The following is an 18355-nucleotide window of genomic DNA, read 5'->3' as shown; positions in this document are numbered from 1 at the left end:
CCATTTAGATTATCATTGCAATTCACAATCCGTTGTGTAGTAAACTGAATAGGAGATGGTACACAGGCTCGCTCCTTTTTTTGTAACATCAAACACAGAAAAATGAAACGAAAAGCTGTCGAAACTAATCATACTCCTCCATCAAAAAAACTCACAAGCCAAAAACCCAATTTATTGGAAAATAATGATGAACATTATTGTTTTTTAGATTTAACATTTTCATCAAAATTACTTTCCACCAAAATTGCAGACATTCCACACAAGGAAAAATTTGAAACAATTATGAAACCAATATTCGAATATTCTTTCGGAACAAGTTATGATGAAAGTGCTCATGTTTGGGATTTCCAAAGTGAATATGATGATGAAGAGAATGACGAAAGTGATGAAAGTCAAAGAATTAAATTGAAAATTGATTGGATAAGAGATCAAACTTTCATTCACAATCAAATATTCAATTTGTGTTCTCAAAATTTTGACATTTTGGCCAGAAAATTTGGATTGTGGAAGAATAGATCATTTGTTTTGCAAACGACTGAATATGTTGATCTTGGAACATTAGAATATGTAGATGAAGAGTTTGGGAATGACAGAGAAATTGTCATGGCATCTGTCAAAGTAAATGGATTTAACCTTGTGTATGTCGAGTCAGAAGAATTGAAGAATGATAAGGAAATTGTCATGGCAGCTGTTACTAGTTGTGGAAGAGCTCTTGAATTTGCATCTAAAGAATTGAGAAATGATATTGAAATTGTTAGAATTGCTGTACAACAAGATGGTATTGCACTTCAGTTTGCGTCAAAAGAATTGAAGAATAATAAGGAAATTGTCTTGCTTGCTTTAGAATCACACCCAAAATCTTATGCATGCATATCTCTTGGATTGAAGAAGGATAGAGACGTGATTTTTAAAGCATTTTCAAAATCTCTTACCTGCCTTAGTCAAGTTGATCAGTTATTTAGCAACGATAGAGAATTTATTCGCACATTAGCAAAGTTAGATGGTAATGTAGCACTGTACTATGCTTCTGAGGAATTGAGAAACGACAGAGAGATTGTAATTAAATCCATTCAACAAGATCCATCCGGGTTTATCTTTGCATCCAAGGAATTGCAAAAAGATAGAGAAATTGTGAAATCAGCTGTTATGAAAAATGGTTTATGTTTGAGGTTTTTATCAGCACAATTAAGAGATGACAGGGAAATTGCAGAATTGGCACTCAAATCATGTGGTTTAAGCATTCAGTATATTTCTGAAAGATTGAGAAATGACACTGAATTTCTTCAATCATTGGGAAAGAGAGGCTATTTATTGAGATATCTTCCAGATGAATTTAGATATGACAGAGAAATATTATTGGAATCACTTAAACTTGATCCAATCAATTTTGATTTTATTCCAAATGAATTGAAAAATGACAGAGAATTTATATTACAAGCTGCAACAAGATGTGGAATGATACTTTCTTTTGTGAATGACCAATTTAGAAAAGATAGAGAAATAGTTTTAGCTGCAGTTTCCCAAAACGGGCATGCAATTAAAAAGGTCTCTAAAGAACTTTTAGATGATGAGGATATAATTCTTAAAGCTGCTGAAACATGTCAACTGAATATCCCTATTTTTAGTAATTTTCGGAAAGTATTAGGAGGATTGAAAGACAAACAAAGTTGCATGCAATTTGCCAAGAAAAGTGGGGAGTGTTTACAATATTTTCCAAGTTATTATCAAAGAGATAGAGAGATTTTGATGGAAGCTTTAAAAACCAATGTTGACACAGCATTCCGCAATGCTTCTAGTTATTTAAAAGTGACAGATAGATTATTTGCTATTAGAGTCGTGAAAAGAAATGGAAATCTTTTGGGTCAAATGTGTTCGAAACATAGAAATGATAGAGAAATAGTTTCATTTGCAGTTAAACAAAATAAGAATGCATTGAAATATGCATCAGTTCAATTGAGAATTGATAGCCAGATTTTGGAATTGTGTAATAATTGAAACTCTTCTTTAACTATTTCTCTAAACCAAGCAGAATGCATTTACATCCTTACATATTATCCTTACTAATAGACATTTCTAAAAACTGTTAGTGATGCATCGGTGGCGCTTGCACTTTTTTCGATACTTCCGCAGTTCTCACCTCTGTATTACGTAAATAGATACAATTCTTCAATAGGTTGTGTCCAGCATCAGTAATCACATTTCCATACACCTCCAATCTTTCCAGATCACCAAATGCAATCTCTGTGAATGTGTTTAGTCCGAAATCTCCAATGTTATTCGAACAAATCTTGAGAACTTTCAAGCTTAATGCAAAAACTGAAAAATCATAATTTGCAAATCCTAAACCTCTTAGGCCTGAATCTCCAATTGGTGGATTATTGGAATTCAAATTCAAACTTTGCAAATGTTGTAAATATGGCGAGGAACCCAATGCAGATGCACCTACAGATCCGATGGAGTTGCCTTCCATACTGAGAGAGGTCAGATGCTTGATGAATGAATTTTTAGAAAGGATTTTGGCACCATTTTCATCAATTCCACACGAGCCAACTTTGAGTGATGTGAGATATTTCAATATTTCACTTCCCAATAGTGTATTTACAGAGTTTCCAATAGGATTGGATGAGACGTTCAATTTAGTCAATTTGAGTTCAGTTGTAATGAGAGCATTAATTCCCTCTTCTGAAATGTTATTTCCTTTGACATTCAATACTTTCAAATTTACCATATTTGGAGAGTTTAGAATCGAGATCAGTCCTTCATTTCCAATTCCACACAAAACCATTTCCAATTTTCTCAATGTAAAAGTATTAGAAATAGTTTTAGCTCCTTCTGGACCTATCTCACATGGACCTACACTAATTTCTGTAAGATTCTTCATGTATTGACTTTTAAAGACAGAAAATAAACCATCCTTTGTAATTGGATTCCAACTAATATCCAAAACTTGCATTTGTTTCATATTCTTTGATTTGACAAGTGACATTATTCCACTATCTTCTATTTCATTTCTTCTCACTCTCAATACTTGCAATTTCATTGAAGAACCTATAAAAGTCATGCTTTCACCCCTCAATTCATTGTTATTAACATTTAATTCCTTCAATTTTTTAATATTCTTCAAATTCTCAAGTCCACAAATGTCACCACTTTTCAACAACGAATGTTTGATAGTAATTGACTGGAAATAGCAATCAGGCAATGCATATACTTTTGTTCTCAAGTTCCTTGCAGAAAATACTTTAGAAATCGTTACGTGTAAACCTAAATAGCTCTCTATAATGATTCGCCATTGACGACACACTTTCGAATAGATTTGCATATTATTCAATTCGTTCGGAGAATTGATGAAAGAGAATATTAACATGCAAATGTCGTTGGTAAATTTGCTATTCTCAGAAAAACGGCCAAGTTCTCTCGTTTGTTGTGATCCCATTTTTTTTCAAATTGAAATAATTGATTGAATTGACATGAGATTCCAGTTTGTGCTACAACAAAACTAAAGCCAAAAACCCAGTTTATTGGAATTGATAAACTAGAGGAAACAACCCATGCAAACATATTATTTATGGCTTACTTTCTCAATCAAAATCAAATTGTAAAGTCTAATCAAGTCTTTTCTTTATTTGTCTTTTCGGATCCAAAAAAATGTCCTCCTCCACCGATCATCAAATTTTAATTCCATCAGCAAGACAGAAAATACCATACAACAACAATAATAATAACGGTTTTAATAATGGCAATAATAGCAATGGAAATGACATCAATAAACAATCGAACACCAACAATAGTTATCACAAGAAGAGTCAGAGTCTCTCCACTCCAATCAACAATAACCACTCATCAAACTCTTCAAGTCAACAACAACATTCTCAACCGATTACTATCAATTCTTCATCATCATCATCATTTCTTAAAAACAATAACTCACGAAAGAATAGGAATAATCAATCAGCATCATCAGTAGGATCTTTTAAGAAAATTAACGATCAGACTCTTTCCCGAGAAATTGATCAATCACAACAACAACAACAACAATTTAATAATAATTCACCAATCATTGATGATAATAATAATAACACTAGGTTACGAGCAAAGTCATTCCAAAATACTCCACAATTCACTCCTAAACAAGCACTTACTGTTAATACTTCTTCTAACAAGTCAAACAAACAATTGTTGAATGTGTCAAATCAAGTGGTGCAGAGTAAATCCATTCCGAACTCTCTTAATGACACATTTGAAGTTTCAAAATCAACCTTGATCAATGGCAGCAGTAATAATAATAATTTATCACCATCAAAATTTGTGAAAATAATGACACCACCTCCTCAACGTAAAAAGAAGCAACTTGTTGAAGATAATTATAGTAGCAGTGCACCATCCAAAATTTCACTCAAGTTTGATGATAATGAGGAAGAAAATGAGCTACTTGATGAAGTGTTGGATGATTTATGTATAAGATTTATTCTGAACTGTCCAACATTAGAGGAGGAACAAATGGAGGGTATTGACTCTCGTGTATTTGAGACGTTATTCTTCCAATTGGAAGAAGCTTTTTGGTTTTATTACGATTTCCATAGAGTTAAACACAAATCTTTACCCAAGTACAAATTCTCCATGTTCTGTGAAAAGATGTATGCTAGATGTCCAATATTGGAGGAGTTGACTCAAAATGATTCATCTCAAGCAGATGTTGATTCTCTAGTTCAAAGATTTCTTGATTACAAGACTTCTGTACCAGTTTATGGTTGTATCATATTGAATGAAAATCTTGATAAGGTTCTACTTGTTCAAGGTTATAATACTAAGTCATGGTCCTTCCCAAAAGGAAAAATTAACCAAAATGAAAAGGAAACTACGTGTGCAGCACGTGAAGTCTACGAAGAATGTGGATACGAATTGGGAGATAGAGTGAATGAACAAGACTTTATCGAAATTGATCAAAATTATGAGAGTTCTGTTCCTGATTATAAGGACAAGTACAAACACTCAAATCCATACACTAAGCTTTTTATTGTAGGTGGAATACCTGAATCAACACAATTCGCAACAAGAACAAGAAAGGAAATTTTGAAAATCAAATGGTTCTCTATTGATCATTTGTATGAAACCTGTTATCCAAGACACAAGGATAAACAAGGCCTAAGAACTTGGTTGGTAAAACCATTTTTGAATTCTCTAATAGATTGGATTAAAAAGAGGAAACAACCAACCAGTAATCCAAAAACACCAGACAAGAAACCTGTAAATAGAAGCAATCGTAGCTTGACAGCTCCAGCAATTCCAAACCTTAGTGTTTCTACAATTGTTGCTCAGAGCACTAATCAGACAAATGTTGGATCTCCTTTATTGTCTTTTGTTTTTGATACTGATGAAATTTTAGAGAAGAAAAAGTAAATAGTAATATATTACTTCATTTCCAGTTCTACGTCCACCAACTTTTTGTAACCACTTACTTGCTCGTCATGTTTTCCAATTTCTTTCAATTTACGTTTCATAGATTGGAGAGTTTCATTGACAGTTGTGAAATTGGGACGAGCTGTTGGCTCTCCACTCCAACACTTGGTCATTAGTTCAATATAATCTGTTACAACTTGTCTGTACTTTTCCATCTTGATCAAGGACACCAAACTAGAATTATTCATTCGACGATATTCAGGTACAGCCATTTGCAAATACTCATCCATACTATAATCATCCTCAAATGGAATGAAGGGTCTTTCTCCTTTGATAATTCTTGGTAGCATTGCGAATGGAGATGTGATTGTCTCTTGCTCATTCTTCCACATTAATAATTTGCTATTCTTTGAGAGATTGTAGGGACGTTCCTCGAAAAAGAGCTCATGCATAATAATTCCAAAACTATAAACGTCAATGGCTGGTGTAATGACAGTGGAGGAGCTCAGTTTTTCAGAAAATAATTCCACGGCCATGAAATAAATCGTGCCCACATTAGCAATAGTTGAATGTTGACATGAATTGGACATGATCTTACTCAATCCAAAGTCACAAACCTTTGCAACATTGTTGGCGTCAAGGAGAACATTGCCACTCTTGAGATCACGATGAATAATATGTGAAGAGTGTAAATATTCCATTCCACATGCAATGTCAATTAGGATTGACAATTTCATTTCCAAATTCAATAATGAATGTTTCCTACTTTCAATTATTAAATTTTCCAAACTTCCCTTTTCCAAATATTCAATAATCAAATAGTGTTTTTGTGGAGTTACAGAAATACCGTAGAACATGAGTACATTCGGATGTCTGAGTTTAGACAAATGGGTTGCCTCTCTCTCAATTTCATCACTGAGAAATTCGCTTTCTGATCCCTCCACTCTTAGACATTTGATGGCAACTGTGTTGTGATTCCACTTTCCTTTGTAAACGAAACCAGCTCCTCCTAATAATAGGTTATTAGAAACATGCGTTGAATGATACACTTACCTTCTCCAATTTTCTTTTCAATGTGAACCTGATCAAGACCAATAATGAAAACATTTTTTCTTGCAAGACTATACTCGCCTGATGCTTTGATTTCCTCTTTCGTACACCTTATTCCACTTTCGAATAGTCTCTTTTCTACATCCTTCTCCACCTTAATTCTTTCTTTCCAATATAAGAGCTTTTTTGTTAATCTGAAAATGGCATATCCCAAAATTGTAGAAACAATAACAAAGACTGAAAATGCAACAAATGAAGAAACAACAACTGTTATAATAATAACAGTTACACTTGGCACAGCTTGACAAATATAGGAATTTTCTGATCCATAATTAGCAGAAATCAATTCATAATTCTCAGGACACCCCTTAACTAGAATATCCAAATAACTAAAGGATTGTGAAAAATCAATCCACAACCGAATATATGTTGGCTCAGTTTGAATCTTTGTACTGTAAATGAACAAACCCTCAATGGTGTCATTTCGATTAGTTTGAGTGGGTTTTTTTAAATTAAATCGTGTATCATTCACAGTCAAAATATAATACTCCCACAAATCTCCAATATTAGCTCCGAAATAATCCTTAGTAAATGTCTTGAGGGAAAAAGTCTGCCCTGGGAACACACTTATTTGAGAATTTGGTGATTTTCCCATAATATTCCACTCAATTGACCTAGTGGAAGAAGCCATGTCATTTCCATAAAAGTCAGCTCTATTTCTTTCGAATGTGGATGATAGAATTTTGTTGTCAATCAATTCAAAGAAAAATATTCCACCTCCAGATTTGGCATAATTATTATAAATCTTGACGGATTCCCAAGTAATTTTTGGAGTATTGGATAGGTACTTGATAGAGAGAGCTCCACCTCTAATAGCACTATTATTCTCGAATTTGGAATCAACAAGAAAGAGCTGAATTGTATCTAATTCTGTAGATGCATACGAAATGGCTCCTCCACTTCCACTGCAATATGACGTGCATGGATAATTTGATTTCAAATTCACAGAGTTATTGTAAAAGTTTGAATTAACACTACTGAAATTGCCATTAATAAAAATAGCTCCACCACTCATCTCTGAATAATTATCAATAAAATTGCAGCTTTCAATTGAGAGCTCTGTTTCTTGTGCATAGATAGCACTTCCTGAAGGAGCATAATTTTCACGAAATTCACTAAAGTGAACGTGAACTGAAGTATCAGAGGCATGAATGCATCCTCCACGATCATACGCTCTGTTTCTAATAAAAATAGATGAGCTAATCAGCACCCTTTTGAAAGATCCAGCAGATTGAACGAAGATTATACCATTTGATATAACAGATTCATTTTCTTCAAATCTACAATCACTAATAAAACCCGCAATTATGTTACTGAGGAAGAGAACACTTGAACCAACCCAATTCCTCAAAAAATGAGATTTGGAAATCACCAAATTTCTTAGATTCTTCATGTAAATTAGAGAGCCAGCTTCATTTCTATGATCAGTGAAATGTGTATCAATGAGGTTGACATCAATACTTTCACCAATTCCTAAAATGGTCTTTCCATTTACTGTTTCGAATACTGTACTATGAATTTCAACAATATTCGCAAATGATATTTGCAAGTTTGCAAAATCTCTATCCGAAGTATTTCCTTTCGATTTGATAGTACATTTGTGAATCAAAATTTCATTCACTTCCTCAATCAAAAACTCACTATCAATCTCTAAAGTTGTATTCAGAAACCACATATTTCTTCCTTTAAGAACGTCTTCGAAATACACTGTCATATTACTATCTACAAAAATTGCATTAATATTATTTGAATTATCTCTTTGAAGAATCCAATTTTGTCCAAAATAATTCAATTCTTCAAATAAAGTAACACGTGTTTGTGAAAAGAGTATATTCTGCCTCAATTCCACCTGTGAATAAACAGCAAATAATCCTCCATTTAGTGCTCCACTAAGAAATGTCACCCTTTCTGCATAATAACTCAAATTATGTGTTACCAAACGTAAAGTCAATCCTCTAAATGTTGAAAAAAACAGAGAACTATCAACATTAACTCTGCAATATAATTCATGTCTTTGATTTTCACTGTACAATTCAAAGAATACCTTATAATCTGCAATAGGTCTTCTAATCGATGATGAATTGAATATTTGTCCAATATCCATTTGAAGAGTACAATTTTCCTCGTTCACCATATCTGACAAGACACGTACTCTCAGTGAAATAATTCCCTCAGGAATCTTTTTATACGAAAATGCTGATTTTTGATTTTCTCTCTCAGCAATTATCGTCACATCTCTTTTAAATACTTGATATATTTCATCAAGTGATGAATAAACAGTTTCATTTCGAATACTTTCCATTGAACCATTCACTGAATTCCTCCTCAGTTCAGAACTCGTCGAATTCTCCAATATATATTCCAATTCAATGACAACACAATCCAATCCGAATATACTATCAAGTGCTGCATTTCTGCATTTTTCCATTTCAATTCGTTTTGTGTTTTTAGCCATGTTTAATAGCTTTTTAGTTTCGAATAGGGCATTTTCATTTCCGTTTAGGGTAGTACAGCAAGGTGGTAAAGAATAGGTGGAATTGAATGGAGAAATATATGGATAATCGGAAGTATAGTTTTGATTATTAGTTAGTAGGAAACTATAGTCATTAAAATCAATTTTGTTTATAGATGATGATGGTGGCGATTCTAATGATGACAACTGTGATTGTTGTCTTTTAATATGATCATGAGTAGTTTCATGTTCAGAGAATTGAATAAATCGTTTCGGATAATAATTAGTTTGATTATATATTCGATTGTTAAGAAATGAAACGAAGGAAGAAGAGGAATACTGTGATGTGGTTGATGATGTGGCCGACGTTGAAAAACGAACCAGCAAACTCAGCGAGAGTAAGAGGATCAAAAAAAGCCAAACATGCATAATAATTTTTTTAAAGACTGAAATTGACAGGTGTAGATCAATGATAATTGATGAGCAGTTCTGACAATGGGCTCTTTATTTGGAATCCTTTTAGGCAAATTGTAAAACTACAGAAATTGAAGAAATTTCAGAGTGAATATTGTTAATTTCTAATAAACCATTCGAAGGATCAAAGTTATACGAATCTACTGGTTGATTATTAATTGAAATGAACGAAATTTGTTGTTGTTCAATGCCGTAGATGGTAATTCCATTCAAACTCAAATTTCTTTCATCATATCCTCCAATTAACCTTTCACAAGTCAACTTGTAAACTTTTCCATTATTTTTCATGTCATATTTGAGTAATGTATAAAGTTTCTTCTCAATTGTTCCCAAACTTTCACCATCATCAAGCCACAACTCTCCCCTTGCCTGCTGTTCTTGATTGAGTGCAATTCTCAATTGATATGGATTAAATTCTTGTTGTAAAGTATTAAGCGATGGAGTTTGTAAAGGAATGATACTTCCACCTTTCATGATAATTGGCATTGAATCAAGAGGAGAAGGTAATGAGAAATATAGACCTCCCGTTTTGGTAATTCTTTTACCTGTCAAGTAATCATACCAAATAGCATTGTAAGGAAGGTAGGCATTGACCATTGACTGTGATGGATTTAATGCTGGAGCAATGATTAAGGAATCTCCTAACATGAGTTGAGTTTCTATTTGATAACACTGTCTGTCATCTGGAAATACGAAAGAAAGTGGTTTTGCAACTGAACCTCCATCTCTACTAACTAGTGCAATTTGTGTATACAAATATGGAATAAGTTGATATCTTAATTGAAGGAATTTTCTTGAAATGTCTGTAGTTTCCTTATCAAAGGCATATGGCTCTTGAGGAATAGTTCCACGTGCATTATGGTTACGTGAGAATGGATACATGGATCCTAATTGCATCCATCTAATAAGAAGTTCCTTAGTTGTGTTCAAATAGAATCCACCAATATCAGATCCAACATGTGAAAAACCAAACATTCCATTCATAACAATTGATGGAATTGAACTCTTCATGCTTTCGTATGTTGACTCATTATCGCCTGTCCAATGAGAAACATGAGATCCACTTCCAGCAAAGCTACTTCTAGTTAATACGAAAGATCTCTTTCCATAGAAATCTTGTAGAGCTTCTGATGTTGCAATTGACTCCAAATGACTGTATAAATTGTGGACATTGTAATGGATTGAGGCGTGCATTCTCGAATCCATGTCAATAGTTCGATGGAAAATAGGTTCATTAGGATCGTGAACAGCTGGCGATCTTGGTACGAATGGAGGATAGTTCCACTTATTTTGATTGGGTGTGTAGGTTTTCAATACAGCTGGTTCATTCATATCTGTCCACAATCCATCAATATTTAAGGTGGAGAGGAATTTGTGAATGAGTGGCTTCCAGAAATAGTCCTTGAATTTGGGGTTGGTCATATCTGGGAAGTAGCATTGGCCAGGCCAGACATCTCTATTCACATAGGAATTATTATTGCCATTCTTGATGAAAATATCGAGAGAAAGTCCCAATTCTAAAGGTTCATACTTTTCCTGATTCAAATTTACAACTGGAATACCAGGATCGATAATGAGAATATACTTTTTACCTTTCTTATGCAAATCAGAAACAAATTGTATCATGTCTTGAATTGGAAAACGATCAGGATCAAATGTGAAATCTCTATACTTGTCCATATAATCAATATCTGTCCAAATTGCATCCAATGGTAAATTATTGGCCTCATATCCAGCAACTACTTTCTTAATTTCATCCAAACTATTGTATCCCCATCTACATTGATGAAATCCAAGTGCAAACTTTGGAGGCAAGTATGGTTTTCCAATAATTGAATGATATTGTTTAATGACATCTTGCGAAGAAGGTCCAAGGAAGAAGTAAAAATCCAAAACGCCACCAATCACTTGATATTGTAAATACTTGTTTTGATTGTTAAATTCAGTTCTCACACTCATAGCATTACTATTGAGAAGGAAAACACCAAATGATGGAGAGCTTGGTCCAGAATAGAGGAAGAATGGATGACTTCCATAGAGATTCATATGTGGTTGATTGTCATGACTTTGAAAATTTAGAAACATTTTCCAAAAGGTTAAAAACTTACTCATTATTCCACATTATAAATTCATTATTTGTAATATTGAGAAAGATGTTATCAACTCTTTCACCAAAACCGCTCAAATAAGGAGGTTCTCCATTTGGTAAAGAGAATAATTGAGTTCCTAATGTAATATATTGGTCACTGAATACAAACCAAGTCCTTTTCGTTGTGAATATTGGAATACTTGAGGATTTTCTTAGAATTGTAAAGTAGAATTCTTCTCCAACCTGTGACATTTCCACACTATAATCTAAACTTGTACTCATAGAGGAAACTTTTGATTGTTCTTTCGATAGAACGAAGGGAGAAGCTTGCCATCTTTTTTCTTCCTTGTCAGTTATCTTGATATTTAACACTTTTGAAGATTTGTATTGAATAGAGACTTTTAACTCTTCTATATCGTTTCCGTATGGTCCACCACTGTTATTGGACAGTTTCAGATAGGCAGTCATTCCGAATGATGACTCAGACAAGGATTGAACTACATAATATGAAGAGTTGATTTTGAAAGGATCCACAAAGCAGAAACAACAACCAGAAAGTAGCAAGCAAATAAATAGCAGAGTAAGCTGTTTCATTTTTTGTTATTCTAAACATATTTGTGTGGGTTTCAAAGTATGTTGTGACTTTCTTATTTTGGATGGTTGCAAAGTTTCAAAAGCGCGCCAATATTTTACTCATCTGAATCGTACTTGTTACTGCCTTCCTCATTTTCTGAATTATCATCAGCAAACAGCCTATTATCCTCACCCAAATCTGAATAGACAAGAATTGATTCTCCAAAACATGAGTCTGGTATTTCATAATTTGTTGCCTCTGGGAAAAGCTGTATTAACCAAGCAAAAAGTATTGTTAGAAATACCGTATCCTCTTCAATTGGTGTATCTGACTTGAAATCCAACCCCTTTTTCAGTAATTTGATAAATTCCCAGTTATGATTCTCCTCAAATCCACCCTCAAACCATTTCAACCTGATAGCTTTAGTTCCATTAACTTCAACTTTGTAATGACCATCATATCTTCCACATTTATAATCAAAATTAAGCTTCATAGGATAACCATTACTTAACACAATAAAGTAACTCTTTTCAATAGTTGTGACATTGAGACCATATTGCTCAATAGAATTCAAATCTTGTGACAATAGAATAGACCGAATGCTGCCATAGTTTTGACAATTGTACTCATTTTCAGCAATAACAATTTTTGGTGGTTCCAACGACAACGAGTTCTGATTTCTGATTTCTTTCTTTGTCAATTTTGAGATTTCTTTCAAAAGGTCTAAACTGTGAGATTTTTCATATTTACTCAATAGTGATCTTACACTCTCAGAATAATCATTACTATTATCTAATTCTTTCAATTGTTCAATGATAGCCTCATAAGAGGAAACCATTTTCTTCTCTGTTTTGAAGGTATTCATCATGACTTCAAGATCTTGCAAGTTGTCTTCATCCAACTCCAAGAAACTAGCCACATACTCTCTCACAAATTGATGATTCATCACCTTGAACCAATTCTTACACAATGTCTTGCCCTGGATCATATCTTTAACTGGTAAATATTTTAATACGAGATGAACAATGTTCGGAGCGGTCCACCATTTACCATTGGGAGAAACATTGGATAAATCGAGAACAATATCTTCTCTCTTCCTCTTTGTTTGTTGTATTTTTTTCATCTTGACAAATTTCATAACAAGTTCATTGTATGACGATTAATAAATTAATAGGAAGGTGAACCTTGATTGTTTGATTATTATCAAGTACCCGATTGCATTCCTAAAGTAATCATTTTCTTTGTGTTGAATTAAAAATCTTTTGATGATAGATGTGAAGGTTTTTAAAAAGTCGTTACGTTTTAAAGTTGGCGCCAATTTCATCAGTTTTAAATTCACCAAACAAAAAATCACATAAAAAAATATGAGTACAAGATCTGTTGAGGACTTTGCCGGGTTTGACATTGCTCAAAACAATAATACACAAGTTGATTCTTCTGGCTTGGAGCCTGAAGATCAACTCCTTGAACAATCCATCCTAGACAAGACCGATACAGAAAATTGTCCACCATCACCAACGAGTAGTGTGGACAGTGATGATTATTCAATTTTAAGAGATGATTCTATGGATGATTTGATGAGGGAGGTATGTATATTTAAATTAATAATGATGGAATATTGTGTGATGATGATTATTGTAATATGATCCTTATCCGACCGTGGTTGTGGATCCTCTTCTTCTGTTGTGTGTCATGTTAATATTATCTGTGCAATATTTCGGAATTTTCTTTGGTGAATGATATCATTTGAAATTGATAGATTGACTCTATGCATCAACAACCAATTGGTAAAAAGACAGAAAAGTCTCCAAAACCAATTTTGAAGAAACCCATCCCATCTACAGTTGCCAACAAACATGTAAACTTCCCAACAACATCAACACCTCCAATAACTACTCAAACTAGCGCAATTACTCCCCCAATAACTACAACAAATACTCCTACATCTCAACCTGAAAAGATGTCCAATAAGGAAAATCAAGCTGTTGAACATCCAAATGTCATGAAGAAAACTACTGTCAAGGAAACCTTGTCAATTGATACACAAAAGCAAATTGAAAAGCTATTGAATGAAAATTGTGATCTGAAACTTGAACTCACTGCTTTGAAACGTGAATTAATGGCAACCAAGAAGCAACAAAAGAAAGCTCACAAACATTACAAGAAGGTTGAAAGTGAATATCAAACCATGAAACAAAACCAATGTGTTCTAATGGAAAAATTAGAAAAGACTTCACATGAAAAGACATCACTTGTATCTCAATTCAAGAAACAAACACAAAAACAAAAGAGTGAAGAAAAGTTTATTGAAGAATGTAAAAAGATCAAGGAATCTGTGAATACTGTAATGAGTGTTTCTGAGCTCCACAAACAGCTCAAAAATAAGACATGGCACGAATGTACCATTGAATCGAATGCACAACTTTCTCAAATTGCTGAAGAACTCTCAGACAATGACCTTACCGATAGTGAATTGAAGAAGTTCACAATCGAGTTGATTAAGGAATACATTGAGAAGAATATGACTGTCAATGATTTGAAGAATAATGTTGTAGAGCTAGGCTTGAAGAAGGAACAGGATTACCGAGAGATGTTTGCCACTCTATGCTCATTCCAATCTAAGGTAGAATCAACTAGTGTGGCTCCTTCCTCGAAGAAAACGAGTTCACACAATACTAGGAAACCAACTAGAAAGTAAATAAACCATGGTTTGTGGTGTTTATGACCACCTTATAGTAATTCAATGAACTCAAAGTTCCCTTACCTCAATAGGATCGATACATGGTTAAGGTTTCAAGCTGCCTGCTTGGAACATTGTTGTAGTTCTGCTTTAAAATTATTAGATGGTATTTTGAATTGTGCGGATGAACTAACGTATTTAGAGAGCACTGCGAGGACGTTTTTTTTCGGGTTTCCAAAAGCCCTTTAGTTGCGCCAAAAATTCCAGCCATCCTATGAGTGAGTATTAATTTCAATTAATCAACCCGTTTGTTTGGATTTTCCTTGGTTATCTATTGCATCCTGATGAGCACATTCACAAAATATAAGAATGGAAATACGGCAATGCAATTCCTTTCCAACAGAAATGCAGTTGAAACTAATTCAAATATTCAAACTGAAGGAGTCTTTTATCATCATCTCATCTACGATTCTCTCGTTTCTAATACAATAATGAAACTACAATGTATCAACTGAAGCTCAAATGAAGACACATTATTTGGAAGAACGACCATTCAACTGCCTTGAGCCAATTAGAGGCGGCGGTCAAATTCAAATGCTTGATATTTTGTGCTTTTATGCTGATGCTCGCGATTAATTGAACAAATAGGATTTGCATTGAGGGATTCGGAGAAGTTGCAACATTGATGATCGCCATTAGCGCAGTTATTGCACCACTGTTGTTGTCGTCGATCAATTTTAATGTGAGCAGCAGAACGATGAGGTGAGATGATCCCTCTCTCTTAAATATAACCTCCAACTCACACACTGTTTCGCAACAATAAGACAAAAAAAACAAGACCATTTCTAGCTGCAGTTCAACCAGAAATTCCTCTCTCTCACTAGATTGCAAGCAGAACGCAAAAACTTTTGAATGAGCCATTGCAATTAATACCCAACCAAGTAACAAAATATAATCTCGTAACGAGGTAACACACAACCATCACTACCTTAAAATGTTAAATTATTTGAAGAATAGACCAGCCACTGAAACATTCTATCATCATCAAAAAGACAACTCTCTATCAACAACAATACAAGATCATCATCACTTTGAAATGACAACTTCCACAACTTCTACAACGAGTAACAGTACTCATTTGAAGAATATTTCACCTCCTTCTCCAGCTGCAATTAGAGTAATGTGTCAACCAACATCGACAGTTCATGAATCTAAATCTACCATCCATTCTCCAATCTCTTCCTCCAGTTCCCAACACGATGATTCAGACAGCTCTTTCTCTCCTTCTTCCAATTCATCCTCTTCCACTCATGACCAAAGTCACAGACAATCAAGAAAGAACTCTATCACATCCACTTCCTCCATTTCCAAACCAAACAAGACAAAGAAGAGTAGTATTAACAAAAAGCATGCAAAGATTACTTCCTCCTCCACCCACAAATCCAAATATACACCAGATTCTAAGAAGAAGTCTAAGATTAAGATTCCAGTTTTTGAATTAATTCGAGTGATGGCTTTACCACAATCTACGGCTGCAAATTGTCTTGGTGTTTCTTTGAGTACAGTATGTACAAAAAATTTTATTTTTGAATTCCTAACATTAAATTTTAATCATTAAAGCTGAAAAGAAGATACTATGAGCTTGGAATTGGGCGTTGGCCTGGACAATGTGGATCCATAACCCAAGATATTGATTTGGACGTGCCAACAAGTGAAAAGAGCAAGTTGAGTTACTTGTTAAATGATGAAAATTTGGATTCCGCAAGAGATTTGGACCAAGTTACTCTCTCCATTTTAAATTTTACATTCAAACAAACGTTTTGAGTGAAACAACATTAATTTTACTAACGAGTGGCCACAATTATATTACAAACCATTCATCGACATCCTTCTGTTTTTGGGAATCATCAGCATCACCTTTACGTTTAGTAATAGGTTGATTGTTTACTTGAGGTGTCAATGAAAACATATTTTGTACATTTGATAACTTGGTTTTTACAATCTGTATAGCTAGAGCACTAATATCTCTTGAAATCAATCCAATAAAATTATTCTAAATTATTATTCGAATTATTAATAATTTGAAATATTATAATAATTTGAAATATTAAATTGGTTTGTTGACTAAATACGTACCTTAATTTTTCCATCTAATTTCACAATGTATTCATGTAGAGATGACCCAATATTAGCTTCATCGAGAAACTTTCTATATACAAATATCAGAAGGTCACAAAGAGAGAAAATTATTTGACAATAATCAAGTGTACAGGGCTAAACCGTGGTTATTAGAATATTGCAATTCGTTAAAACTTACAATATTTGGTGTTTGCAAAAATTCGTAAACAACTGAACCATTAGATTTGTGAATGGACGGTTTGATTGTCTTTTGGGAGGTAATTACAGGTGGAGTGTCATCATCGACAAAATTATTGGTAAATGCTTTGAGAATTTTCATTCCTTGAACAGCCATATTAGAAAAGTGGTATTCAAACTCTTCTAATAATTGTGAACATGCTCTAACAAATTCATATCCATTATCAATTTGTATAAGTGGAGCCATTGACATGCCTAAAGTAAACCATTGTTCCAATCTCTTTTGTAATGTTTGTGATTGATAGGCCTTTTCAATTTCTGAAGGAGAGACCTTGACAGTATTCATCCAAAACACTTGGCCTTCATGGAATTTCCTGATATATTCCAAATTTTCAACTCTCTTTTGAACGATAAATTCCATCAGTGGTACTTTTTGATCTAGAGTTTTAGAAAGAGCCACTGGATGTTTAACTTCATGTTCTAAAGATCCTCTTCTTCCTCTTCTCCCTAAATTTGACAATCCTTCAATTCCTCCCTCTCCAAAAGTTTGTGATGATGGTGTTGTTCTCCTTGAAATTCCACTACTTCCTTCCTCTGTTGACAAAGTCGACAATTGATTCAACTTGCTATCCGAATTAATTTCTGTTGTTGTTGCACTACTCATATTGCTATAGAAACTCTGATTATTACTTTGTATCACTGTCAATCGATTATTCTTTTTAATTTCTTGTGGATCGGCTGGTATATTATTTGATGGTGATGATGTAGTGGTTACAGGCATTGTCCCACTTCCTGATCCAACTACTACTTGAGATTGTACATTAGTATTATTGTTTGTAGTATTATTATTGACTGATGATTGTAAAACATTGCTCAGACCATTCTCTTCATTCACGGCAGAGACCCGTGAGATGGAAAACATTTTTTTCATCTTTTGATTCTTTTGCTGACCAATCAATTAAGAAGGTATGTGATTATTACATGATGATTGATATTCATCAGGCACATGGACGGTTGGAAAAAGTTGTAGCTCTCTCGTATGTATCTCCTACTATTAGTGGATTTTAGGCCTACTGAATGACAATTGGTGATTAGATGATGTTTTTCAAAAGGATTAATCATCAAGAATGTAAAGAAGAAAAAATGGGAAAGAAGGAAAAGACAGCCGAGAAGAGAAAGTATAAAGATGAGGAAGATAAATCATCAGAAAATTCCGACCATGAAGAGGATAAAAAGAAGAGGAAATTGGAAAAGAAATTG

The 18355-nt window shown here is 33.8% G+C and overlaps 8 protein-coding genes across 8 annotated transcripts; 4 read left to right on the top strand and 4 right to left on the bottom strand.

Annotated features, from left to right (window-relative positions):
* Nucleotides 1–102: 102 nt before the first annotated feature.
* Nucleotides 103–1995, top strand: NAEGRDRAFT_70312 (uncharacterized protein; the record flags this gene model as incomplete). The annotated part of the gene is made up of 1 exon (XM_002674603.1): nt 103–1995. The coding sequence occupies one exon, from the start codon at nt 103–105 to the stop codon at nt 1993–1995; it is 1893 nt and encodes a 630-aa protein (XP_002674649.1).
* Nucleotides 1996–3648: 1653 nt separating this feature from the next.
* NAEGRDRAFT_80596 (uncharacterized protein) lies at nt 3649–5418 on the top strand (the record flags this gene model as incomplete). Its single annotated transcript, XM_002674602.1, has 1 exon — nt 3649–5418. One exon carries the CDS (start codon nt 3649–3651, stop codon nt 5398–5400), a length of 1752 nt encoding a protein of 583 aa, XP_002674648.1. The 3' UTR covers nt 5401–5418.
* Nucleotides 5419–5577: 159 nt separating this feature from the next.
* On the bottom strand, nt 5578–8965 carry NAEGRDRAFT_70310 (uncharacterized protein; the record flags this gene model as incomplete). The annotated part of the gene is made up of 3 exons (XM_002674524.1): nt 5578–5634; nt 5667–6409; nt 6454–8965. 3 exons carry the CDS (start codon nt 8963–8965, stop codon nt 5578–5580), a joined length of 3312 nt encoding a protein of 1103 aa, XP_002674570.1.
* Nucleotides 8966–9481: 516 nt separating this feature from the next.
* On the bottom strand, nt 9482–12119 carry NAEGRDRAFT_70309 (uncharacterized protein; the record flags this gene model as incomplete). The annotated part of the gene is made up of 2 exons (XM_002674523.1): nt 9482–11501; nt 11545–12119. 2 exons carry the CDS (start codon nt 12117–12119, stop codon nt 9482–9484), a joined length of 2595 nt encoding a protein of 864 aa, XP_002674569.1.
* A 95-nt stretch (nt 12120–12214) lies between these two features.
* NAEGRDRAFT_70308 (uncharacterized protein) lies at nt 12215–13222 on the bottom strand (the record flags this gene model as incomplete). The annotated part of the gene is made up of 1 exon (XM_002674522.1): nt 12215–13222. The coding sequence occupies one exon, from the start codon at nt 13220–13222 to the stop codon at nt 12215–12217; it is 1008 nt and encodes a 335-aa protein (XP_002674568.1).
* Nucleotides 13223–13463: 241 nt separating this feature from the next.
* On the top strand, nt 13464–14797 carry NAEGRDRAFT_70307 (uncharacterized protein; the record flags this gene model as incomplete). Its single annotated transcript, XM_002674601.1, has 2 exons — nt 13464–13685; nt 13859–14797. The coding sequence occupies 2 exons, from the start codon at nt 13464–13466 to the stop codon at nt 14795–14797; spliced, it is 1161 nt and encodes a 386-aa protein (XP_002674647.1).
* A 976-nt stretch (nt 14798–15773) lies between these two features.
* Nucleotides 15774–16603, top strand: NAEGRDRAFT_70306 (uncharacterized protein; the record flags this gene model as incomplete). The annotated part of the gene is made up of 2 exons (XM_002674600.1): nt 15774–16343; nt 16400–16603. The coding sequence occupies 2 exons, from the start codon at nt 15774–15776 to the stop codon at nt 16601–16603; spliced, it is 774 nt and encodes a 257-aa protein (XP_002674646.1).
* A 2-nt stretch (nt 16604–16605) lies between these two features.
* On the bottom strand, nt 16606–18002 carry NAEGRDRAFT_58715 (uncharacterized protein). Its single transcript, XM_002674521.1, has 3 exons — nt 17097–18002; nt 16916–17053; nt 16606–16832 (listed from the first exon to the last, which is right to left on the bottom strand). Exons 1-3 carry the CDS (start codon nt 17874–17876, stop codon nt 16641–16643), a joined length of 1110 nt encoding a protein of 369 aa, XP_002674567.1. The 5' UTR covers nt 17877–18002; the 3' UTR covers nt 16606–16640.
* Nucleotides 18003–18355: the final 353 nt, after the last annotated feature.

This window comes from Naegleria gruberi, assembly GCF_000004985.1.
Source record: "Naegleria gruberi genomic scaffold NAEGRscaffold_39, whole genome shotgun sequence".
In the NCBI taxonomy this organism is placed as follows: Eukaryota; Heterolobosea; class Eutetramitea; order Acrasida; family Naegleriidae; genus Naegleria; species Naegleria gruberi.
Note: the sequence above shows the minus strand (reverse complement) of the source record. Positions and strands in the feature narration are given on the sequence as shown.

Bases quoted from the DNA above. Each gene is read 5' to 3' on its own strand.
- NAEGRDRAFT_58715 (XM_002674521.1), bottom strand. From the start codon at position 17,876: ATGCCTGTAACCACTACATCATCACCATCAAATAATATACCAGCCGAT. The intron at 17,054-17,096 runs GTAAGTTTTAAC...ACCACGGTTTAG, and splicing joins TTTTGCAAACACCAAATATT to CCCTGTACACTTGATTATTG. The intron at 16,833-16,915 runs GTACGTATTTAG...ATAATAATTTAG, and splicing joins AATTAGATGGAAAAATTAAG to AATAATTTTATTGGATTGAT.